The 26,749-nt window shown below is 38.9% G+C and overlaps 2 protein-coding genes across 3 annotated transcripts in view; one reads left to right on the top strand and one right to left on the bottom strand.

Annotated features, from left to right (window-relative positions):
• Positions 1–1,430: 1,430 nt before the first annotated feature.
• Positions 1,431–10,865, bottom strand: LOC138962307 (importin subunit alpha-1-like). Its single transcript, XM_070334064.1, has 11 exons — positions 10,774–10,865; positions 10,467–10,627; positions 9,482–9,622; positions 9,112–9,290; positions 8,552–8,724; positions 7,643–7,725; positions 7,137–7,347; positions 5,263–5,549; positions 3,459–3,641; positions 2,476–2,625; positions 1,431–2,013 (listed from the first exon to the last, which is right to left on the bottom strand). The coding sequence occupies exons 2-11, from the start codon at positions 10,524–10,526 to the stop codon at positions 1,918–1,920; spliced, it is 1,563 nt and encodes a 520-aa protein (XP_070190165.1). The 5' UTR covers positions 10,527–10,627; positions 10,774–10,865; the 3' UTR covers positions 1,431–1,917.
• A 264-nt stretch (positions 10,866–11,129) lies between these two features.
• The window catches only part of LOC138962305 (centrosomal protein 43-like), a 31,040-nt gene continuing 15,420 nt past the window's right edge, over positions 11,130–26,749 (top strand). Inside the window, exons 1-11 of one of the 2 annotated variants that reach the window (XM_070334061.1) lie at positions 11,130–11,215; positions 12,114–12,167; positions 15,214–15,268; positions 15,651–15,739; positions 16,666–16,839; positions 17,687–17,743; positions 18,266–18,336; positions 18,666–18,727; positions 21,153–21,289; positions 22,085–22,305; positions 25,561–25,677. In XM_070334061.1, coding sequence (XP_070190162.1) covers positions 11,135–11,215; positions 12,114–12,167; positions 15,214–15,268; positions 15,651–15,739; positions 16,666–16,839; positions 17,687–17,743; positions 18,266–18,336; positions 18,666–18,727; positions 21,153–21,289; positions 22,085–22,305; positions 25,561–25,677 — 1,118 coding nt within the window. In that variant the 5' untranslated portion in view covers positions 11,130–11,134. The remainder of the gene's footprint in view (positions 11,216–12,113; positions 12,168–15,213; positions 15,269–15,650; positions 15,740–16,665; positions 16,840–17,686; positions 17,744–18,265; positions 18,337–18,665; positions 18,728–21,152; positions 21,290–22,084; positions 22,306–25,560; positions 25,678–26,749) is intronic. The other variant, XM_070334062.1, reaches the window with a different exon arrangement.

The following is a 26,749-nucleotide window of genomic DNA, read 5'->3' as shown; positions in this document are numbered from 1 at the left end:
TTCACCACTGGATAGAGCATCAAAATCTCTTGAGAAATGTAAAAATATAAAAATCATGCAAAGGTGACATGCGACTCATTCCGTGCTGGAGGGTCACATTATATTATTATAATATAGACGTGCATAACCGCTGGGCTCCCTTTCCCCCCCTCCCCCCAAGAAAGCTTGGAATAATAAATTTGCTATACTTACGTACATTCTTTGCCGTTTTTGCTGTTTACTTGTTTATATCAATTTATTGTTTTGTCAAAAATACAAATGGTGTATCTGTACCTGATGTGACCTTCCCATTCCATTGTAACCTTGGAGAGAAAAATAATTCTAAAACTTATCACTTCTTTGCTCAATTGCTGTTTTACACAGCCGACAGGGTAAGTTAGTGTCTGAAACACATTTTGAAGGACTGTTAATTATGTAAATAGTGACTCAAAAGTAACATAATTACGATAGTGACCTAGATGTCATTGTCCAAAAGGCAGAACAGACAGTACGCCGTGTGCGACAGATGGAGTCTAATTCCACCATTTTGGGATAACAAACCTTTCCAGACCTTGTACAGTGCATAATAGTCGAACCGCTTGTAGTCAGTGCTAACTCTAGTCATGATTGAAGATTGTAGTGCCATCATTTTTAGTATCCAGATTGAATTGAGAATGATTGTTATCTAAAATATATAAGGTGAAATGAAATAGTGTTGAGCTGTCTTGTAACTTAGATGGGTTATTGCTACGAGTGCAACTAGTTCAACATCTCTTGCCATAAGTCACGACTTCTTCACTACCCACCACTATGTACGATATCTGCGCAAGAAACTTGATCGTTTATGGAATTTGGCCTTACCATTCCAGCCTACATATGGAACTAATAATTCGACTTTTGCCTTTTCTTTGTGCTCAGGTATGCATGTTCCTTTGAACATATAAAGTGAAAGCACAACTCATGAGAATCTGCAAGATCTTGCTCACTTAGTGTAGAAATTTGTGCACAAATACGCATGATCAATTTTTTTCTCTTTCATGAATTTTGTTTGCAATGGTTTATTTTACCATTACCAATGAGATTATTTTTTGCATGAATAACTTACACGCTTTGTACACGTTTTGTTTGCTTTGGGAAATGGGTCAAATACAGACCTGGCCCTGATAACAGCTATTGGGATAAAGTTAATCGTTATTTTGAAGTTTCCTTAGTGCCAACTACATCTAAGTACCATTGACATCACACATGTACATCAAAAGAAACTTAGAAATGAATTAGTGGTTGGTACATGTTTTTCAAAAATGAATGTAGAATTGATCCAGAATTAAAAGTTTTGCGCTTTACACGTTTGCTTTTGTTGTTGGTGTGTATCATTAATCATTCACTGTCATACCTCTTGTCCAAGAAATTATTCGTTTGATGTCCATTGAAACAAGGAAAAAGATACAAAGTAACCATTGAACAAGTTTATTCAATATTCCAAGACATAAAACGACTCATAAGACATTTTCAAAACATAATCAGGAAACGTGTGCACAAATTCCTGTAGTTTGAACCTACTCTCAGGAGCAGAAATGGAAATGCAAATCAGCATAGAAAGTAAAGAAGTAAAAATTAGATTAAATGGAGAAGAGAAGAGAAGACAAGGAAAATTAGGAGACAAAATTCAGTGACATCGTATAATTCTGTATGAAATGTGTGAGCAATGTGTCTGTGACCAGCAGAATGTAAATCAATGTGAATGCTGTGAAAGGTCCCAAAGTAAACACTTGTGACAATCAAAAAAGGTTCCTGTACAACAAAAAGTGGCAAGCACCAAATCACAGATTGAGTTCATCCCTCCTTGAGCTCGATGTGAAGTCCCAGCTCTTGAGCATGAAGGGATGATGAGTCCAGTGGTCCATGAGCACGAGTCGGCACTGTGGCAGGAGAAGCAGCTCAAAACTCAAAACCACCTGATGGGATGTTCTGTGGCTCGTTGAACTGGAAGGTGTTGTTCTCACTAACAGTGGGAACCATTTCACCGACTTCATCCTGAAATTGGAACAAGGATTGAGTAAATAAACATCGAACGAGCTCATGTTAGGCTTGATGTGTCGGCTATTCTTCCTTACACACAAGCAAGGCTCAATAAAGTCTGGCTGCATCATACATAATGCAGTCCCCCCCTCTGGAAAACAATGAAGACGAAGGGAAAAAACGGTTGTATTTTCAGTCACAGTAACCAAAAAAAAACTGTTGTATTTTCAGTCACAGTAACCAACACAATGTGGAGAAAAAAAATAGAAATATGATTATCTTACAGTAAGTACTAAGTTGTGCCAATTGATGAAATTTCAGCATATTGCTCTTCACAAATCAGACATTGTCAAGAGATGAAATTATTCAAGAACCTGCACTCCATAAATTAGTAATAATACTTGAAACGGTCTCAAAAACAATCTTTGGAGCTTTGAAAATGATGCTAGAAAAATAACATTGCTTTGGGATACTCACCTCAGCACCAAAGAAATCATCGATGATCTTCTGGGCGACATTGTAGACCTGCTGATTCTCGTGCTCCTGGAGCTGCTCAATTTTGTCCACAGTCCCCATTTCTTCTAGGTGCTGGCACAGGGCATCCAGCTGTCCCTGGCTCCTGGCCATCTGTTGGACAAAGAGCAATATCATGAAAGTATTGAAAAACAGCAAAAAAGCATGCTCCTTTGTAAACTTTTGAAAGTGTTGCAAAACGATGCAACCTGGTACAGGAATTATTTGTGGTTCTTTGAAAATGGTGTAAATTGGCTAAGATGGGTAAATTTAAGAACTTCTAACCCATATCCCACCAGAGTGCCCAATACAGCCTGCTCGAGCTCCCATACGCACCCGCTATTTTATTTAGGTGAGCTTATATAGCGCGAACCACAATTAACTGTGCTCTCCGCGCTTTACATACTAATTTCTGCCGTGTGAAATGGAATTTTTTACAGACAATATATAACCCATTCTCATCGACAAGCAAACCTCAAGCCTGTTAGGCGAAACTTTACCTTTCACGGCCTTTAGTCCAAGTCACACGGGTATTTTGATGGACATTTTTATCTATGCCTATACAATTTTGCCAGGAAAGACCCTTTTGTCAATCGTGGGATCTTGAACGTGCACACCCAATATAGTGTGCATGAAGGGACCTCGGTTTTTCGTCTCATCCGAAAGACTAGCACTTGAACCCACCACCTAGGTTAGGAAAGGGGGGAGAAAATAGTGGCCTGACCCAGAGTCGAACACGCAACCTCTCGATACCTATGACACATATCTGTTCACATTGCTACTGGCTTCCAGTAGTTACTTTGCTACAGTATTTTCAACTTTGAAGTTGATGGAGTTACTTTCCATGCTATTGGGGAAAATGGGTTTAAAATGCTGACCCTTCCCGTAAAGTTTTTCTTATATCTAGCACGTATTGAACACAAAACAGAGTGAAAAGGTGTACTTACAGCCAAGATGTTGGAGAGAGCGTCGAGAATGACCAGCACAATCTTGGCATCCTTAGCGCTGAGCAGCGCACAGAGCGGCGCCAGACAGTTGTGCTCCAGGCAGTAGCCCACCTGCTGCACACTGCCACCTGACGTCAGGTTGGTGATGGCCCAAACTGCTTCCTTCTGACTCTTGAAATCTCCCTGGAAAAGTGAGTAGCATTTTAAGAGGGTGTCAACTGTGATATCTTTCAGCAAACTAGGTCGTCAAACCACAGAAGGTAGCTTCCACTGCTACATGACCGACAGTCTTTCACACTACTTCTCTTCTGTGCAAATTCAATTAAGCACTGTGGTAAACTTCTCAGAGCTTAGTTAAAGGCACAGTAAACCATCACAGATACGGTCAGGCTTTTACACACAGTACAAACACCCTTTCATTTAAACACTCACCGATTGAGAACATCCTAGCTGCCCTCCGTAAAGAGCGAACAATTTTCAAAGAATTTATTTTTGCGTGGTTTATCTTACCCCTGAGCCATTGCGAACCCATGTGATCCAGTTTCCCTTTTTCACAATGTAGTCGTCAGTTAGCCTTATTTAAATGCGACTCGATGTGAGCTTATTTACAATAGCACGTTTTTATGCACGAAACAAACGGCTGTGGTTCACAAGAACTCTAGCGATGGCTTTTGACTGTTGAGAGGAACGGCGATATCCACTGACTGATAAACCGTCGTCTGCTAAGACCATTGCGTGACCCTGCTTCCGGGCTTTTCTTTTTTCAAACTTTCACAACTTCGAATTGCACTGATCTTGTCTTGATGAAAAAAGAATTCTTTTATGATTAAAGAATGTTTGTGTAACAAGCTAGATTTTAAAACTTAGGTCTAGCGCAAAAACGCACCACGGTACAAAAACATTCTGATAATCATCGATCCACGGCTGTCGCCAGTTTAAGGGAAGTAACTCATTTTTGACCTGAGTTCAGGATGGGTCCAAAAAGTGTTCGAGACAATCTGCAAAATTAATTCTTTAAAAATTGCTCGCTCTTTACGTAGGGCACCTAGGATGTTCCTGTTTGGTGAGCGTTCAAATGGAAGGGTGTTTGTACTGTGTGTAAAAGCCTGACAGTATCTGTGATGGTTTACGGGAGGCTTACTGTCCGGGCGTGATTTCCGGGATATTCATAACAGCCGTCCAGCACCAAAACGAGGCGCCATTGTTCTTCAGGGCCAAGTCCACGAAAATAAATTCTTTGAAAATTTCTCACGCTCGACAGAAAGCAGCCAGGATGTTCCCGTTCGGTGAGCGTTTAAATGGAAGTATGCTTGTACTGTATGTAGACGCTCGGAGAGCTCTGTGATGGTTTACGGGAGGCTTACTGTGCCTTTAAGCACAGTTTTTGTATTGGGACATGTGGCTAAGAAAACCCATTAGAAAATGCTTCAGGGCCACCAGTACTATTGCAACTCTACCATGGTTCAAACTTGTTCTTTTGACAACTAGGCCAACAACAAAAAATAGTCTGTTTACGGTATCCCGACCGACCCTATTCTTTTTTTTGGCATTTGGGGAAGGAAGAAAAAGTCTTTTTTGGCAAATAACTTTTTTTGGAGAAAAAAAATATTAAAAAAAAATAAAAAAATCCCGACCTATGGACCCTTTTTTTTGGCCCATGTTACCATAAACAGATTTTGTTTTTGCCCTATCTTAAAAAAATTAAAATTTAAGAACAAGCATCTTCAGTTTTTGTCAAAAATCACAGGTCATCTTCCACTGAATTCACAGACACCTGATAAACAAATGAGAAAAATCAGCTCACCCTGCACATGAGATCGACCAGGTAAGGCACCAGGCCAGCATCCACCACAGCCTGGATCTGCGTTCTGTTTCCAGCAGTGATGTTCGAGATGGTCCACGCCGCCTCCTTCTGCAGGCTGGACTTGGGGTGGGTCAGCAGGCAGGGGAACACTTGCATCAGGCCTGTGTCCAGCACCGTCTGTGTCTGTGTGTCGTCGCCCGTCACGATGTTGCCGATGGCCCTCAGGGCCGGGGTCAGCACGGAAGGCTCATTGCTACCCAGCAGCTCAACCAGGCGTGGTGCTACACCTGTAGAGAAGTCATGCAGACATTTAGCATGCTGCCTCATTTAAAAATAAAAACACTGGCATGCAACGCATAAAGCATCCCAAAAATTGAAGTATGAAAGTCTGAACCACAGATCAAAAAGAAGTCACAAAGTCATATCATAAGTTATTGGACAGTAGGTAACCCACGACCACAGAATAAGAAAACCAAAAAGTACTGTTGTATTAGTGTACTCAGCAATATGTTCTGCTCCTTACACAGCGTTTAACACTACCCATGTCTAGCAACAACTGAGAAAAGGAGCTACCCAGTGTCTGCTCAGTCAAAATTGGCTTGATGAATGCAAAGGTTATCATCATTTTTCGATATGCAGGGGAAAATTTGTCATCACTGCAGATACACCAAACATTTACCTAGCAAATGCCAACAATTGCTGCAAAGACGCTAGGCTAGCAAAGTAATGAAACAGTAAACAGGACCCTTTTTTCTGTTCATAACCTTTGTACATTTAGCCCCTTTCAGTGTTGTTCCCAGCCTAAGAAGACAATAGGTCATTTGGACCTCCCTAAAAAAACACCAATACGTCCAAATGTCCTGACTAAAAAAAACCCAATAGGTCCAAATTGTACCCTTTGATACATGCAATGCAAAATAACTTCAGTCCGGAGTTAAATCTATCTTTTTACGCAAAAATGACAATAAAGCCATTGAACAATGTTAACACTATTATCAGATTCTCACAGAAATTAGTGTATGGCGCTCATTTGCTGATTTTTGGCAGTACACATTAAATGTAATATATAAACTTAAACTTGTTTTTTTTTAAACTTTGTTGCAACTTTTAGCAACTTTTGTTTGGGCAACATTTTCAGGCTATTCGGGTTTTTCCCTATCCTTATTCTGAATCTGTTTCAAGTCCTTCGGCATTGCTTTGATGTCGCTTCCTAGTTTTAATTGTTCATACACTTTGCGAGGAGAAAGAGCCTGACATTCCTGGGCTACCCTTTCCAATACAGTGCCCGGTGTGCGAATATAGGGATCATGCCTGATCTTCGCATTACCATGCTGCAGTATTATTGATGAACTTTCCGCTGTTTGCGCCGTTTTCGGTAAATAGGTACACCGGCTGGATGGGGTATTTCCGTAAACGCAGCCTCGAGTGTCAATGACGACAAACACGGACTCGGCACCGAGTGCATTTTCACTCGTAGTCGTAGCGAACATGAGCATTTCGATCGGGGTTTGTTTTCCGACTTTGCAACTCCCATTCCATTCATTGCAGACCTTGTCCGCCTTGTACGAATATATATGTATCGGTCAGTTGACCACCAAAACGTAAAAACTATCGGCCCATCGACCGGACAAGGCTGGGTCCAATGCGTCAAATCAGAGAGGAATGCGTCAGAGGCCTGGCAACAACACTGCCCTTTTTAAGACACCCTCCTTTTTAAGACATAATATTTCCCTCTTTTTTTTAAGAACCCACCATCGTAACAGCAAATACGAAATAATCGTACGAGACTTGCTACTTCCTTCCAAATGCTACATGAATCAAAAACTGCAAAAACTGGCAGCAACAAACTTGAAACACTCCACCGTAACACCAACCTGAATCGATCACAGCCTGAATTTTTTCGTTGGTGCCGTCCGTGAGGTAAGAGAGCGCCCAACAGGTGTCAGCCAGCACTTCACGATCATTGTGGTTGAGAAGAGAACGCAGAGTGGGCAGGCAACTGCTAACCACCTCAAACTTCGGGGGAGGGTCCTTGTTGCGGCACAGGTTGGAGATGGTCCATGTCACATTGCGCATGAAGCCAGCCTAGCCAAAACCAACAAGAACCAATGTCAGACAAATCAATTTAATGTTCACACATATCCAACATGGAAATAATGCCTACATAATATAGAAATTAATGCAAAGAAATCGCACACAAACAATAACACAAACCACGGTTGATGATGACTGGCCACTCATGGCATGTGCAAAAGGGGCGACAAATGTTACAGAAATCAGATAATTCATCATACAATATGTATACAAATGCCTGGAAAATGATAAACCCAATGCATGGGTCAGTCAGAGTGTTAAAGCCGAGTGTGACTAAAATACTCACAGGGACATCGGATGATGCCAGCTGCAGCAGGGGCTGCAAGATGCCAGTTTCAGTCACATAATCTCTGAGGGCAGGACCATCACCTGAAAGACAACGCAAACGTATAAAACAATTGAATATAAATTGATGCATATGTAGCAGAGTGTTGGAACAACAATGACCTTTGGAGGCAAAACCCAGTCTAACAGGATTAAGAATTGTAGAGCTAATTTCTTAGCCCCATACAAGACTGCAGCAACCAGACCCTATCACAAACATAACTCTACGATGCACAGGTGCAGGATTGGCTAAACCATCCGCCCGGTCACCAGGGGCGAGTAAAAATTCCGCCGGGCTAGTAGAAACCGCCTGGCTGGCCAATGAAAATTCTGGTCAAATGCGACCTTTTTGGTTGTAATATAGAGTTTTAAAGCCATACATACAAACACTGAAGATCAACTGTGATATGTTCAGGCCAGCGAAATTTCTGCCGGACTAGTGACTTTCTTTGAGTTACTCGCCCGGTTGGCGAGTTAAAATTTTGAGATTAAGCAGGTGTGAGCAACGTTTATGAATTGTCGAGATATAAATAGCTTGCGCTCTCAACAGCCGAGCCTGCTGTGAAGGGTGAAGCAGAAGTCTCCCTGTCACACATATCTGCTTTCAAATCAACCCTGCTTAGGTAATTTATATAGCTCCTTTTTATCCTTCAACTTTAAGAGTGCATTCTTTCAGACAGAGTTGCTGACATCAAAGAGATCAGACATATGCTTGTCTGTAGTGATCATCATGAAGAACACAGGCAAACTACAGTCAGATATATATAAGCATAGATGGTAACGCAGAAACAGACGTGCTACTCAATATGCACCCCCCCCCCCCCTCCCCCCAACAACTGAAAGACAAAAACATTCAATCTTCACGCCTTACCAGCAATGTTTCCGAGAGCCCACACAGCCTGTTCGCTGACAGCCAAGTCTTTGGAGCTAAGAAGCTGAATAAAATGCGGCACGGCCCCGGCCTTCACAACAGCCTTGGTCTGGTTGCTGGTGCCTGAAGCGATGTTTGTCAGTGCCCATGCAGCCTCAAATTGATGCTCATTACTGAAAATTTCACAAAAAATACAAGTGACTACAAGTTCACATACCTAGCCTGATCTATATGATAAAATACTCTTTACGTTGCAATAAACATAGCGAGTACATTAAATTTTGTGCTTATGGCTGGAGTTACCTCCAAACTACAAGTTACAACTTATCCTCCAGACGCGGGACCAGTCCAAAGTGGGACAGAGAGAAAATAAGCTGTAAATGAGTATCATTTATCTCCAGTCCAGCAGGACCACCAACATTGAAAGAAATTAAACTAAATTTAAGTCAAAAATCTTAATTCATAATACAAAAGCAGCAGTGTGGAAAATAGCAGTAGCAGAACAGTCCGTTAAAAACAAATGCACATAAAGAGGGAAAGCCAAGCAGCCCTGTACACACCTTTGTGCATTTTGCAAAAAGAAGACCAGTCTGGGGATCACACCAGCTGTAATGACATCATCTATTGGAGGGTTGCGTTCTCTGGAGAGCATCTTGCGACAAGTCTGTGTAGCTTCATACTGTGTCTTGGGGTCTTCACTTTGGATGCCAGCCACAATGTTTTGAATGAGCAAAGTATTCTGAAAGTGGACAAAGGGTATTATTAGGTCACCAAATAACCAAGTTCTACGACAATATATTCACTTCATAACTCCTGAAATACCACATTCAGGTTTTTTTCTTCTTTTTCTTTTGAAAGAAACTGTAGCACCTTAGGAATTAAATTATTACTTCAAAGAAACATCGCCACCATCGACTCCTTGAGCATTACCTTGCTGAGGTCTTGAACAGGACTTGTAGGGGCATCTTCTTCAGTGTCGGACAACACTACATTCCTCCTTTTCAGAAGACTCTCTTCTTTCTTTGCCTTTCTCAGCTCAACGGAAGTCTCATTCCTCCTTCTCCGCATTTCCTGCAAATAAAAGGTGCAAACTAAAAGCTGCATCTCAACAACGTGAATTTTAGGACTAATTGACTGCTGTTACTCAACAGAATTCCACGCTATCAGTATTAACTCGCAAAAGAAATCACAAAGCCAATAAATCGTCGCTGTAATTCACAAATCTAGTATCTCAATATTTGCTGTTTTGGGAAAAACAAAACAAACCTTTTGAAAAATCAGCTTCAAATATAACTTCCAATTCAGGGGTTAATATTTTGTTTGTAAAACGGTGCAATACCATTCTTAATGTGTGTTAATGTCCGTTATTTACCGTATTTAGTTATTAATGATATTCTATACAACTGAGAAAATATTGATATATTATAAAGGAGCTTTTTATCCAATGGAGTCATTCAGAATTGGTACATGAGGCTTTGTCCCTTTCGTCTGCATGGCTGAAGCATGTACTTTTGACAACCAGCATTCCACGTGACACTTAAAAATCGCTCAGAGTCAGACCCTCTCAGTCTCAGTTAAATAACTTAAACAAAATCTAGAGCCGAACAACTAACATTGACAAGACCCCATCCCCTTTCACAACTTCAAGATACATTAAAAAATTTCTAATACTAACAGTTCTAAAATATCTCCTGGGCAAGATAACAAAATTACTATTAAAAAGATTTGTTGATTTTGAGGAATGAAGAAATAAAATTAAAAGTATAACACTAACAGTATGCAACCACAGAATAGAACTTAAGCAAGGCCTAAGCGACAATGTCGGTCCCCAAACTACTATTACAAACCCGGTGTGCATCTGTGTGTGAGAGAGAGAGAGAGAGAGATGTGAAGAGACAGTGCTGCCATTGCTTACATCAGCATCTCTGCCTTTGTTCTTGTAAGTCTTGAGGCGGTCATCTTGGAGGAGAGGCATCGTTGAGAGCTTAGTGGAACGTGGTGCAAGATGTCTGTTTTTGAACGTCAGGCTTGGTTAGGATCCGACACAATGGCACTGTGGAACTTCGTGTAGATGTCCTGTTTCAAAATAGAACACGAGCGTAAAACATCATAGCACTAAAACCGTCTGATTTCAGGAGAAAACGAATCGCAATAGAATGAAAAAGCTCGGAAACAGAACGTAACGTATCAAAAGTAAATGCGACGTGGCTTTCTTTTCTCACCTTTGAAGCTTTCAAGTTCACAAGATTTCGAAGCGTAAAATGTTTCGATTGCCTTCGTCACAGAGCTCGTGCATGCCGAATGCGAACCAAGCGTGCCGCGTTTGCAAGTGTTCCAGGAAGATAAGAAATTTGATTGGTCGAACTGGGACTTCGCAGATTTGATTGGTCATTCCTATGGGTGCAAACAACAAACATTTATCAGTACAAAATACATTAAAGTATATTTTTAATTTATAACGCATAACTCAGCCGATACAACAAAACAATCAAGAGGTATGCAATGAAATGAATCGTTTTTTGTACACATTTTTACACAAAGGGTATTGCGCATGCGCATTCTAATTGTTTTGCCTAGTTCAAGATGTCGGCGGACGAAGATACCGAACTCAGGGATTTGGTTGCCCAAACCCTTGAAGCAAATGGAACGCTTGGAAAACTGCGTGTATGTGTTTGCCGTCTATTTATATAACAAGCACGAATTGTATCACGCCTGCCTTACAGCACCATATTTCAGTTGAACTTTTACAGAGAAAAACACTGGCACATCTAGTGGGTTGGGCATTTGGACAGAACAAAAGTGGAAACATGTGCACACTTGCCAAGTTCTTTGACATTATCCTTATCATGGTTATTCCACAAATGTGTGTCAAACGCATCGGCTGATCGCTTATGTCGATGGCTTATCATTATTCGATCGACGCAATATTAGTGTACCCAAAATGTTCTGTCACCGTCAGTAAAAGTTGAGAACCTCAAGTTTCAACAATTATGGGTTGACCATCAGTGTTTCCCCCCAATGTAAACTGACCATCCAAAATGCGTATTCCTTATTCTTCAAAATTATTTGAGCCAGTCTGTGAAACGTTAGATTGATTTCGTAAAGCAAGTATGATCAAGTAGATGTGAACCTCATTAACACTAACAGCATGGGGGTTAGTAGCATTTTACACAACTGGTCAGTGGGGGTATTGCAGGTACACTTAAGTACTTCAATTTTGCTTGAATTACAGTTCCTTGGTGGTACTTTTGCAATTGATGTGCAGCACATTAGGATATCTTGCAAGCTGTTATTAGTGTAAAACATACAGGCCATGCCCATGGATCCTCTGAAAAAAGGAACAGAAATGTGATTTTTAATTATTTTCATTTTATCACTGGTTTGCCTTTACATCAGCTAGGAAGTAAGCTGGATTGAGCAACTCCTGGAAATATGTACTAAGTACTACAATTGTCTGTGCACAATTATTCAGTGAATGCTTGCTTTTAATTGATGAAGTACTGATCGACAGTCATTTATAAAATTTAGTGGTAACATTTTCTTATTTTCTTTTTGTGGTCAGGCACAGCTACGGGCCAGTGTGTTTCTTGCCTTAGAAGAACAAGAATCAGTACAAGTAAGTGTTGTTACAACTGCTTCAGTATTTTTTTTTTTATGTGGTTGAATGTGACGTGACTGACATTTCTGATTTTGCTGCATTGTGTTTAAAATTAATTAAGATTAAAGGCACAGTAGGCAGGTTTCATGGTATTAGGCCATTTTGATAGTCTCAGATTTGCTTAGTCTTTTAAATCCATATCTGTGAGAATCTGCTGTATTTGTTGTATTAACATGCAAACTAGTTGTTGTTTAAATACTTTTTTGAAAATAAAAGTTGAAATTTTTGATAATGTGTTTATTTATGTGCGTGTGAATGGTGGCGATCGTCAAAATACGGACGGATGAATTTACTTTTGCCACAGCATCACTAAACAAAGAACTAAATTCCAACACACACATGCACAAGTATCAATGCTGTGGTGGTTGAGAGTGCCAGAACACATTGAAATGATTGTTTTTCAACAACAATCGATATCCATAATACAAATTCTAACTTATACTAGCTCCGCAAAAAAAAATGTATGGGGATTCGGATCTGTCCGTCCGCATAGCGATATCAAGAGCATCGAAACTAATTGTGATTTCACAGGACAAAAACAAAAGTTTACCTAATTTTGTATACTGTAAATACAAGTTTGTGCACCCTTGAAGTGAGTTATAATGTTGCCGAGGTCAATTTGCCCTTGATCGACGCACGGTGACCCGAGTTTCAAAGTTGCGATCCAGTCCGTCTAAACAATGTAGCGATCGCCACATTTTTCTTTTCATTCAAAAACTAACCGTTTGGGGAGGAAGTGACCTCACGTTGTTTTACGTTGACGCTCGCGCTCGACAGAAAAAGACCGCAACAGTTTTTCAATTAAAAAAATCGCAAAGTAATTACATTTTCTGAGGTTTTCTAGTGTCCGTCTAGTAACAATCGCCACTCTAGCGATCGCCACTGAGTGTTGAAGTCACATTTAACTCCATTTTCGACTGTTTTAAGAAACTATTTTGACGCTCAATCGTCACGTTTCAGTGTCGAAACACGTACTGTGCATTTGCAATCAGCCGGTGTGTCCAAACTGAAATGCGAGTGATGCCTCGATTTGTGGCGATCACTCACGTGTTGACGGACAGAAATACCTTCTTAGGGGGTAGGGGAACAGTTTCTCCATACAATAATGGTGTTTACAAATGATTGCAAACTTGTCTCTTTATAAACTGTTCAGACATGGCTTCTCTTCAATAATTTTCAGTTTTGCTCGGTTTGTTAATCAGGAGCACCCTGCAGTAAATGTTTCATCTGTGACAATGCTCGAAATGTTGACGTAATTCCAATGCCCATATCCTTCTCTTGTTACCTCATCTAGCCAAAACCATTGAAGATAGAAAGACATTTATTGAACAAACTAGATGCACAACACCAGTCTTAACACGTTTTGTTCTTACATGTATATGAAAATATTGATGGCCATGGAATGGTTTGAAAAAAAAACACGGTTTTTTCCTTCAAAACGGTCTAGGTCTGCCGGAAGTCGTATTTTTTCAAACCATTCATTTGAGGATCAATATTTTGATATACATACAAGAACAAAACTTGTTAAGAATGATGTGTTGCATATCTTTTGTTCAATAAATGTCTTTCTATCTTCAACGGTTTTGGCTATATATGAGCTATATGCATGCATAGGATGACCGTATTGCTTTTTTTGCGTTTTCAGGGTATGCCGCTTTGCGCCTGGTTTTTAGATAAAAATAAGGACCAGGACTATAAAAAAAAATACTGTTTTTAGTTGTAACAAACTCACTTTGTTGGAAAAACATGTCCTTTGAATTGTGTGCCAACATTTATTTTGTAGAATTTGAGTGTGTAAATAGTAAATTGCTGAACACAATACTGTGAAACCTGCCAGTAAGCCTCCCGTAAACCATCACAGATACTGTCAGGCTTTTACACACAGTACAAACACCCTTCCATTTGAACGCTCACCAAACGGGAACATCCGAGGTGCCCTACGTAAAGAGCGAGCAATTTTCAAAGAATTAATTTTGCTGAGAGAGTGTCAGAGACAATCAGACTGTGGTGCGTTTTGGCGCTAGACCTAACTTTTAAAATCTAAATAATAAATTGACAGCTTCTAACACAAACATTCTTAAATCATAAAAGAATTCTTTTTTCATCAAGACAAGATCAGTACAATTCGAAGTTTTGAAAGTTTGAAAACAGAAAAGCCCGGAAGCAGGGTCACGCAAGGTCGTGGTTCTCGTAGCAGACGACGGTTTATACCTATCGCCAGTTCCTCTAAACAGTCAAAAGCCATCGCTAGAGTTCTTGTGAACCACAGCCGTTTGTTTCGTGCATAGTCAGAGGTACTTAATAACGTGCTATTGCAGATAATCTCACAGCGAGTCGCATTCAAATTACTAACTGACGACTACATTGTGAAAAAGGGAAACTTGATCACACGGGTTCACGATGGCTCAGGGGTAAGATAAACCACGCAAAAATAAATTCTTTGAAAATTGCTCGCTCTTTACGGAGGGCACCTAGGATGTTCCCGTTTGGTGAGCGTTTAAATGGAAGGGTGCTTGTACTGTGTGTAAAAGCCTGACAGTATCTGTTATGGTTTACGGGAGGCTTACTGTGCCTTTAATTTCTCAAGATTTTTTCAATGTTTCATCTGGATGCTTTTGTATCGCGTTTTGCCTTTCACACCTGGTGGCGTGTAGGGCAGCGACAAAGGACCTCCACTTTTGTTTGTCTCTTGCAAGCCTTTCCAGGGTCGCCCAGGAGTGGTTGAGGTCCTTTGATTCCCCCTCCACTGTACGTCTCCAAGTCTGCTTGGGTCTTCCCCGCTTCCTCTTTCCTTCTGGGGTCCATCGAAGTGCCACCTTCGGAATGCTTTTGTATGGTTAACACAAATTTTTTTAAAATTATATGATAGTACTAGTAGCACTTGCAAACTCTTCCTCTCCCCACCCCTTATTAATATTACTCCTCGTCCTTCTGCTTGATTGTTGGTGTCATTAACAGGCTGTCTTTACATTTTTGTTTTTCTCTGTGTGTTGATTCATTACAGAACAGGACGCCTTTTCTAAACAAGGAGCTAAAACGTTTCCTGTCAACAGAAGATGGTTTGTATGATTTATATAATTTATATCTGCGACTGGTTCCATTGATGTCCGGGTGTATTAATTGAGAAAAAGAATAAATGTTTTTAGGATTGATAATGTTTCCATTTATTAATATTAACTTGCAGGCCTACTTTAGTTTTCATTTCCTAGAAATGGCAACAGGGGAAATGTTGAATGAAAATGAAAGTAGATCTAAAAGTAAAACAATGTACCAATGTGTTTGATGTCAATTCCTGAAGTCTTCAAAAAAGAAAATAGAAATATTTGGAGCTTCTTCAACTGTTAAGCTGATAGTCTTGTGGCGATTTGGTCATCACCAACAAATTCATAATTTTAATGACCCCGTGGTGACAATGATTAATTGTATTTTTTTTGTTTACAGGGCACTTGGTTACCAGCCTTGTTCGTGAGTTCCTGGAATTTTTCCACCTGGAGTTTACCTTGGCTGTCTTTAATCCAGAAACTGGCCTGGTGAGTTAATTCAAGGGTTAATATTGTTATTTTAGACATTATTTTGATAAATGTTGACAAATGTCATACTCATGAAATACATGTAGTTCTCTCAGGCTAAGGATAATATTGTTGGTGCTATGATCAAAAGGCAATAACATGGTTCAGTAAGTAATGGATAACAGAGTTCTAATGGTCAGGGTAAGCTGTGCTTTTCGGTTAATGTTTTTAAACATACAGACAAGTTCTGACTGTGGAGGTGCACCCCCCGCGGGTTAGGGGGAGTCCCATAGTGGTTGGGACGAGAAAGAATTTACCCGATGCTCCCCAGCATGTCGTAAGAGGCGACTAACGGATTCTGTTTCTCCTTTTACCCTTGTTAAGTGTTTCTTGTATAGAATATAGTCAATGTTTGTAAAGATTTTAGTCAAGCAGTATGTAAGAAATGTTAAGTTCTTTGTACTGGAAACTTGCATTCTCTCAGTAAGGTAATATATTGTACTTCGTTGCAAGCCCCTGGAGCAATTTTTTGATTAGTGCTTTTGTGAACAAGAAACAATTGACAAGTGGCTCTATCCCATCTCCCCCCTTCCCCCGTCGCGATATAACCTTCGTAGTTGAAAACGACGTAAAACACCAAATAAAGAAAGATGTGGAGGTGCATTTTTACATTTTCAAAAGTAAATTTTTAAAGCAGCATAAACTTGATTGACTTGGAAAAAAGCTTGGCGTTTTGGCGGCTACTGACACCAAACACCATCCATGTGATTGTACAGAGACAAGATGTCATAAACAAGGGCCTAACCCTAGAGCAACACTAGGGAACCTTAATTAAGAAGGCCCTTTAGCTGTGTCTTTTTCTATGATAGTGAATGTTTGAAATTATACGAAGTGCAGAATGGGCAAGCAGTTTTGAGTATGACTTGCATGCAGTTTCTTTTACACAGTCGGAGGAGCCGGAGAGCCGAAGTGCCCTGGCAGGACAGCTGAACCTGCCACAAGGGCCGAGCGGTGGAGAGACCCCGCTGTTGTTAGAGGTGCTACGCAGTTGTCGCAGTGGAGGTTCGAGTCCGTCGCATCCCTCGGCCGCCAGCAACAGCAGCTCAACAGCCACCAGAAATGTAAGCTTGCTCTTTGTGTGCATCAATCACAGGAACAAGGAATGCCTGCACTGTTTTGGTTTCTGTTCTTTTCTGTCCAAAGTCATCCATTGGCTGGAGTATGACAATATTAAGTAATACATTCTATGAAAAGTAAATTACGCTGATACGCTGTACAAGTAACTGTTCAGACAAGGCCCTTAGTGCCACCACATGCTTGCTGACTATTCCTAGCTCTAAAAAAAATGAAGAAATAGTTAATCGATTGCAAGGTACTGTCAACAGCTTCTATACCAAACTCAGTGCATCTTGTCTTGATCTTACTATAAAGATGGAAATAGGTATTGATTTCTGTGGTTGATACTCTGTCAGAATTTTTTTCAGCTAATATTTTGTTTTGTGTCTCTTACTGCTTTCATTTCTTGGACAAAAGGAAAACATGCTATCTAACATCAATCCAGCATACCCAAAGGTATTTGCTGGAAGTCATAGTGATTGTGGTTGTGTTGTTTTGAGTTTTGCAGCTGTGATGTAAATAAAACTTGTTGTGAACTCAAAAGCATGCTTTTTTGAGTGATTTAATTTGTATTGTGAACCCTTGAACTAGGTAGTTCAGAAACTCCAAAAGGAAAGCATAAGATTCCAGTTAATTTATTGACTCATAATCTTTTCTGTGTAACATTGTTTCAGCTTGTTTATGAGGAGTCTCTCATTTAAATTCTTTCTCCTCAACTTTACTACTGAGCAATGATTCCTTTTACTTTTTCATAATTCTTCTGTTGTTCTGTAGTCAAGGATCGTGTTAATGTTGAAGCAAGCTTTTGGCAAAGGTTAACTATTCAATCAGTGGTTTGTCTTTTTTCACCAGGATCTGACTGAAAATCAAATAGAGGATGCGAGAAAGAAATTTGATGAATATGACAGGGTAAGTGGTTGCAGAGTGCTTTTTTTCTGAAGGTTGCATTGAAGAACACTTTAAATCGTCAAATTGTATGTGAAGATTATAGTCAAATTGTGTATGTGTGTATGTATGAGAGAGAGAGAGAGAGAGAGAGAGAGAGAGAGAGAGAGAGAGAGAGAGAGAGAGAGAGAGAGAGAGAGAGAGAGAGAGAGAGAGAGAGAGAGAGAGAGAGAGAGAGAGAGAGAGAGAGAGAGAGAGAGAGAGAGAGAGAGAGAGAGAGAGAGAGAGGGGGGGGGGGACAACAGTAAGTTAACATGGGCCTCAAGACTCAATGTCCAAGACTGTCCTTTTATTGTGTAATTTGTGATTTTTGCATGGCTTTCATGAATGAAGGGAGGTAGAAATGAAAAAGAAATGCTTAAAGAGAGAGAAGGGTCAAAATGTCAAATAACTGTATTGGATGAACCAGAAATGTACAATGTGTGTTTAAATTCCTAAACTTGTGAATGATTTCAATTGAATGTCAGCTTAATCTTTTGTCCTCAGGATGGTAGTGGTGCCATTGACAAGGATGAGCTGAGAGAACTGTTCCTGGACATGTTCCCATCTTTTAACAAGTTGGTATCTTTCTTGGGAGCATGATTTTTGTTACGATTGAGAATATAATAATAATTCTCTCTTTATTTATATAGCGCCTTATCGGAAGTTCAAAGCGCTTTTATGCGCTGTGTTTGGAGATGATAGGGTATACAGTTTTGAAGGGGGGGGGGGGGGGGGGGGGGGGGGGTGCATGTGAAATTCCTAAAATAGATGTATATAATAATGCTAGTGTGTGCCATTCAGCTCATGAATTTAATATGTGTTCCTTGTTGCTCTATCTTGGACAAATATATATGCAGTCTTTTTTTCAGCTTCTAATAAACTTTTCTGCTGTCTTATTTTTCAGACATATGCTGGAGAGGTATGTGAATGATGAGTTCAGAGCCGTGGACAGAGACTTCAGTAGCAGTGAGTATCATGACTAACTACTCGTTGTAACTTTGGATAAATGTGTATTAGCGTCCTCCAAGAAAAACATTGGTTTTAATATCATGTAAAATTGGATAGAAATGAGACCCTTTGTACTCGCTTTTTTAATTGTCCTGGGTACTTGTTAAGAGCTATGGTGTTTCTTTTCCCTAATCTTTCTAGCGAAAGGAAATAATGGGCAACTTCTGAAAAATAGGTACTTTTGTGCTGATGTAAACGTTCCAATGTTTTAACCTTGTTTTTTGATTACTTGTGCAAGTTTGTGATTGCCAGGTCTGCTTCATCAGCTTCTTTAGCACAAAACCTATTGAGTAGAATAAGATGTTTTAAAAATGGGCTTAGTGGTTGCAAAATGAAGGGTGTTAAGGGTACCACTATAGGAGGCATCAGCAGTACAGGCTGTAGGGTACATTAGCAGAGTTCAGGCCAGGCATTGGTCATCTATTATGGATGCATCGAAGTTTGAAATGATCAATCATTTTGACTTGGAATTTGGCAGGCATCCCCTTGAGTATTGAATGTCCCAAGTCAAAAGTTGAATAGATTGCCCCACTGATATTAGAGAATGGCCAATTGATGTTATCAATATTTAGCAGATTCTGGACTAACTCCTGTGGTTGTAGCATACAGAGAGGACAAGCACGGGTAACCTGCTGAGAGGATGTGGGAATTCACATCTCTTTTTCTGTATGAATTTGTTTTTCTTTGTCTGTTCATGTCTCTGTCTGAAAAAATGATCTGGCAGCAGAAGGGATTACAGAGAGGGAGTGGGCTATAGGTTCCCTTTACTTCCATCACAATCACACTTTATTCATTAAAGTGTTTCCATTGTGTGTGTTTGTCCTTATTTATAGGAGATTATTTCACAATCACAGCTAGAGGTATTTATCACTTTTATCGTCTGTGAAAGTCATAGCTTAGTGAGTTTGTGCAGCATGCAGAAGTTGTATGTGTGGCCTTGGTTTTCTGCATGGTTACAAAATCAGAATAGCAGTGTCATATTGTGTCTGGAGATTGTGTATACATGTGTCATGCTGAATGTGAAGTATACATGGTCACCTGTAAATCAGTCTTTTGTGTCTATGCTTCTTGTGTCAAAAGAAAGGAACGTGTCAGTGGGAGGGGGGGAGGGGGGAGGTCATTCATTTGATTCTAATTTACTCTAATTGAAGCATGTGTCAAATATTTTGTAAAAAGTCAATGGGATAATGGTCTTTGTTTTGTTCTTACTAATTTGTACACAGTTTTCTGCACTGTCTTCTTAAGTTACCGTATTATTAAGTAAGTTAAACAGGTTTGAGGCTGTGAGTGGACTAAACAATGATGTATGAGCATGATACTTTGAAAGTTTGTATTTCAAAGTATACTATCCTACAGTGAAAATGCAGTTTGACCCATGCACTCCATTGGAAGACATATTGTTTCTGATGCCTGTTGCTTGTGCAGCTACTTTCGCTCAACAAGAATTATCCCAAAGCATCCTCCATTCCTAAGCACATGGTTTTGAAGTAATAAAGCTAACAATAAACATAGAGTTGGCATGAGGTCTCATTTAAAACCTCCTTCATCTTGTATTTTCCCTGAAGAGTTCATTATTAAAATTCCGACTTAAGAACTGAAGAAAGAGGACAAAAGCTGGAGCTTAAGTTCGGGAAAAAAGTAGCACAAGGACCTTGTGATGCATGTAACATTGTGCATGAATTTGCATGTCTTTCTCTGTGAATCTCACTGTCAAACTAGCCAAGAAATTACTGCAAAAAATCAACAATGTTATGTAAAGGATCGAGAACATAGAATAAACATGTTTGATGTACATGTGTACTACCAGGTTTGCAGATAATGCGATAAAAAAAACTAGTACCATCTCTTGTCACAGAATAAGATTGAAAACTCATACACATTAATTCCCTTATTGGAAAAGTCTGCATGCATAGACAGGTAAATAATGTGAAGGTAGTGCATTTCTGTTTAGTTGAAACCTAGGAAAAATGAATGTGTGGAACAAAACAATTAACACGCCACATTTATTTGACGCGTGCACAAATCTCTGCATCTGGCAGCATAATCCAGAAACTATGTGTAAAGAAGGATACAAATAATCATAATGATGATAATCATCACAAGCATAATGATGGTACATATAAATAATAGTAATAATATAATGTTATTAAAGATAAGTCACCATACTTCAGTGTTTCTCAGTGAAAGCTATTGGTTCAATGTGCTACTGTTTCAAGGAGATAATTATTCACTGTAGCTGCTGTCATGTCCTTTTGTGTGTCATACATAGTTGTATTATTTTATGTACTTGTATCTTACTTGTAACATGTTCATATTTCACTTGTAACCTGTTAACAAGTTGTTGATTAGTTCAAGACTTACAACTCTATCCTTTCCCTTGCAGGTATAGACTTTGATGAGTTCCTTGGCATGTACAAGCGGCTGTTTCTGCAGTGTCGTTCAGTTGTTTCTGGGGATGTGGAAAGCATCCTCTCCCCTTCCCATCGGAAACAGGATATGTCCTCAAACTCATCAGCCAAGGTAAGGACCAGAGCATTTTTCAACAATCTAGCAAGACTGGCAATGATGGGGATGTTTCTTTACATCCTGGACATTCTCTAAACCTATTAGAGACATCGACTGGAAATGAACTAAAAAAAATAATAATAATTTAAAAAAATGTGAAGTGAACGAAGGAGGACAATGTTGATGGGAGCTGGGAATATGCTTTATTATGTTGGCAAGTCTTTGGGAATGGCACTTATTTTTAATGAGGTTAATTTGTTCTTTGTGGTTTTTGTTTTGTGCCGCTGATGTCTGTTAAAACCAAAAGATACAATAATGAAGGTAAAAGCTTGAAAATAGTGGTCATTCATGAAGGTAAAAGCTTGAAAATAGTGGTCATTCATGAAGGTAAAAGCTTGAAAATAGTGGTCATTCATGAAGGTAAAAGCTTGAAAATAGTGGTCATTCATGAAGGTAAAAGCTTGAAAATAGTGGTCATTCATGAAGGTAAAAGCTTGAAAATAGTGGTCATTCATGAAGGTAAAAGCTTGAAAATAGTGGTCATTCATGAAGGTAAAAGCTTGAAAATAGTGGTCATTCATGAAGGCATCTCTGAACAAGTATATATATGGTGCATACCAAAGGGACATTCATGGGTTTTTCACTCAATCTTTGTTTATTCTGATGCAGAAGAAGAAGATATACTTTTTAGCAGTATGAATAGGACTGATGAAGGGCAGTATTTGACTGATTTTATGGTTTTTTAATGAATCTGATGAATAGTTCAAAATGAACAATTGAACTTAATTTGTATCTCTGATTTTCCTGTAGACTGGTGGGCCATCCCTCAACTCTGTAGAAGCCAAAAACCAGAAAAACTTGGAGAAGAGCGCCCCTCCTTTGCCCAGCACACCGCCTCCTGTCAGTAAAAACAACCGCAACAGTAGCAGCAGCAATCCCTTAGACGACCTACTGGGTGGTGGTGATGATGATGACTCCTTCTTTGACGATCTGCCTGTATCTGGCGGTGGTTTGCACTCCTTCGGCAATAGGTAGATGTTTTTTCTCTAATTTTTGGTGTTGAAGAAAAGAATTGACATTGTGCAACTGTTCGATGGTAGTTTGTACCATAGTTTGTGCATGGTTGTTGGTATGGTTCGTAATTTGTGGTTTTGTGCTTGTCTGGCTAGTTGTGTTTTGCCAGGCAGTTGCTTAACTTTTATGCTTGCGTTTATAAATCTTACTGGATAGAAACAAACAACCGTTTCCTTGTTGTGATTTTTTGCCCCTCCGTTTGTGCATGTGTTTAACTGCTGTGCATACATGTAACACGTTGTTTAACTAAATCAGTTACAACAGCTACAAAAACAGCAGCCTGTGTGTTTTCAAAAGAGACAATTTCAACAGAAAATACTGTGATGCATGACTGATATATTTTCATTATGGTTACATACTTCCTTGATGATAGTTTTATCGATTGTTTCATTAAAAAAGTTTCCTTATATTATTTGAACAGCGGCAGCAGCAGTTCTCCCACACCTTTCCACAAGTCCAGGTGTCAAGTTATCCGCACAAAAGATCATATCAGTTATCACGTGTCGCACAAAGCCAAATCACTACTTCTATATCTGAAAGTGTATTTTATACACTGTATCTGGCAGCACTCTCTTGTTTCGCACTGTTCATCTCAATCCCTTGCCGGCTTTTCTGGGTGTACCTTGCTGTCTGACTTCCGTGCAAGTATGGGTTGCAACACATGATGGTGGCATTTGTAACTGCATGTTATACTAATAACTATAGGGATCAGAACAATTCCAGAGAGCTGTATTTTCATAAATGGACAACTGTGTAAGTGTGGTTCTGTGCACAGTAACAATTTTTCCTAAATTACCTTACCGTTTCATTTTTGATTCTGGATTTTGAAACATTATCAGGGTATCAGTTTGGAAAAGTTTTCCTGGAATGTGCTTGACTCATTATAAAAACAACAACAACCAATAAAAACAACTACAAATCAAGAAACTGCATGCTAGAGGAGTTGGAGTTCCACTCATATATATTAAACATATCCATGTTAATCTGAACCCTTTGTGAAGACTGACATTGCTTGATGTAAAAATTGAGTCTTTCTCGTTTGAAGTTCAATAACAAACAACTGCTAGTGAGTACGTTACTCAAGATTGTATCTTTGTCACTTTATTCTGGAAAGATGTTTTTTTTTATATGTTTGCCCTGTGTAGCTGCTTTTATAGTTGTAAAATCAGGCATACATGAGTAGTAATTGAGGGAGGGTGGGAAGTGTTTCTGGATGATCAGAATCCTGTGCTTGTTCCTGAAATATTGAAGAAGAAAAAAACCACAGCACAATGTACACTTCCATTATATGTCCATACCTGCATGTGTACATGCACTTGCACTGTTGTAATTAACTACAGTAATTGATTTTGTCATGTAAAGTATTGTATAAATGTGCTCGATGTAACAAGATACTGTAAATGCTGTATGCTTACCTGTACGGGTGACACCTTATTCTGTATAAAAATCCTGTTAGTCTTATACTTTGTGTCATATAATCCTTGCATGAATCGCACAACCACGAACAATTCCTTTTCAGGATTTCTTTCCTGTCTACTTTTTATCCTTTTAAAATGTTGCTCTACACAGTACTTGCAAGGCTCTGTCTATGAAGAGATTCTTCTGGAAATGTAGCTGCATTCTTTGCCGTATTATTTCAGTAATCTGATTTTTCGGATATGAACTAATGAAGAGAACCTTGATAAAAGTTAGCATGGACGGTTTTTGTTTTGGCGGTAAAAGGACAGAGAGAAAAAAGCTAGGAACAAAAATCTTCATTGTAGAATACTTTTTATGTTTTTTTTCTCTCTCTCTCTAGCATTGCAAGCAGAACTTACTTTAATGTTAGAGGATTAAGACAGTTAAAGTTTTTTGCGTGACAAACAGCATGGGAATTTCATTTTTATTGCCTTATATTTATCGCACACACAAAGTTTTTAAAGAAATGATAAGTCTATGTCATTGAATGAACATTCTGGACATTCTGAAAGATCATAATGAAATACATACAATTTCTCAGCATTCTGTTCTAAACATTTACACTGGGAAGATTTGTACCTCTATCTCATTACATACTGCACCACACTCTCTTGTCAAATCAAACGTTTAACATTGCATGCTAGATAATCATCTTGCTGTTGAAACATACATTATGTGTTCTGTAAGGATATACTATCTACATGTATTACTTTTAATTTCTGAAATTTAAAAAGACTTCAACTGATCCTGTTTGAAAGTGTTTCTCCGAGTTTGAGTTTAACGTTTGCAAAGAGTATTAAGTGTACATACCTGTGCGAGTACATTTTGTTTTTAGTTGAAAGCAATGTAGAAATTTGTGCTATCATATTTATTTATTTATTATTTATTTATGTAGTTATTTATTTATTTATTTTAGGAGATTAGGAGTTTTTTGTTTTATGATGCATCTTTGTCACAAAGTGGCTACTGCAAATCAAAAGAACTCAACAGTTGAGCGGGACAAAACCTTTGCTGATAGAATAGGAGATGAGCATTCTAGAAATTTAGGTTCTAGAAATTTAGGTTCAGAATTGCTGTTAGTGTTAATACGTCTCCTGCGACATTTGTACAGGAAAATGTATGTGACCATTAATTCGCATAGCCAAAGTTAGGTTTCCAGTTAGAACTGGTACTGTTTGGCACACTTGTAAAATGATCTCTCACACAATCTGGCATATAAAAAACAGAAGTTTGCTTTGTTTTGTACAGAGTTTTCAAATTATAATTTTACAGTGAAAGGGTGTTGAGGAGGAAGTGGATAAATTTGTAGATTTCAGTGCATTCATGTGATTTGAAGTGTTGAAAGTAAAGTTTTAGGGTTCTGTTCTTGAAAGATTATTTATGAGGACGAAACTTTTACATGATTTGATTCAAAGGAAAAATGTAAACAAAATATTTCCCAACATGTATTATTTTTAACAGTTCTCATGTGTCTTAATCAACAGGAGTGCACAGATTATGTAACCAGAACCAACAATATTTTTCTGATTTGGGGTTGTTCGAAAATGTAAACTATTAGTCATGGCTGTCGTATGTTCTATCAAATGATTTCTTTGCATACGCCTTGGCTTTGCGGAGTATTAATTGTCTAAAATAAAACAGTTTAATGATGAGCAGTTATATCTTGACTTTGCTTGGTATGATCTCAACAAGTTTTTAGATTTTTAATCAAGTTGTTTTAAATAACATTTTAGTAATGTGCAATTCCTTTTCAGCCCTAGTCAAAGGGAAAGGGCACCTAGCCCACAAAGGGCACCTAGCCTGCAAAGGGCACCTAGCCCTAACTCCAAGAACCGTCCTTCTCAGATACCAGTTTTTGCATCGCTGCGGAGGTAACTCTTGCACTGCCTGCCGAGAAAGTTTCTGTTTTTGGAAATGAAGCATTACTGTTAGACGTCTGACCACTAGTGTTTGCAGGTTGCAGTTTAACAACAAGAATGGAAGCAATAGATGTGTTTTCAGAGTGGGTGCATTTTGATAATTCCCAATTTTTGCTTTATTTCTTAGTTTGTTTTGTATGCAGTGTTAGCTTGATCTGGTTTTTTGTTTCTTTTTCCAGATTTTGTCTGTTTAATCCAATATTTTGTGGTCATTTCACAGATAAAGTTAATAATGAATGCTTAGACAGCATGTCTAACTTTATAAGTTACAGCCTGGCTCTGAATGACTTGAGCACCTGTCTTTCCGTGAATTTGAAGTTTGCTGTTCAATCTTTTCCAAATGGAAATTATTTTTTGTTATTTTGTTCATGGCACTTCTCTTGGGCGTTTTGGGGTTTGGTCATTGCTCTGTACATGTAACAAAAAAAAAATCCGATTTTTAAGATCTCGATCAGCAAAGTTGTGTTTATTCTAGGAGCACTGATGTGAAGTTTGTCTTCAACAACCCCCTCTCCCCCTTCATCCAGATCCTGCACTTGTATCTGTACACTTGAAGTTCTGTGGAACTTTTTTAGCTTTCCAAAAGTTCAATTTACAGCCACTTTTTAGTACTTTCAAATAGGAAACAAAAAGTTGGAAGAAGAAGAGGCATGCTGGATGTGGATAGATTTTTCCTGCATGTTAACTTCTGGTTTAATTCTGGAAGATTTTGAATCAGTTCACAGCATGGGATTATTAGTAACCATCTGACATGCCCAGTTCATGAAGTTCACCCCGTATATTACTTTAAAAAGAAAAAGAAAAAAAGAGCTTACTAACAAGATCTCTGCTGTTTATAGTTACAAAAAAAGAAGAAAAGACTAGCTTGTATGAGAGAACTATTGATAAGAAAAGTGACATTTTAACACAAAGAAATGGATGGTGACAGTGGAAAGAAGTATGGTAAATTGAAGCATGTTTGAAGGCACCGATGTAGGAAGTATGTGTTCTCTGTGTTTACATTGTTGCTAGCATCCTTTTTTTG

Source organism: Littorina saxatilis, linkage group LG3, assembly GCF_037325665.1.
Source record: "Littorina saxatilis isolate snail1 linkage group LG3, US_GU_Lsax_2.0, whole genome shotgun sequence".
NCBI classification, from domain to species: Eukaryota; Metazoa; Mollusca; class Gastropoda; order Littorinimorpha; family Littorinidae; genus Littorina; species Littorina saxatilis.
Note: the sequence above shows the minus strand (reverse complement) of the source record. Positions and strands in the feature narration are given on the sequence as shown.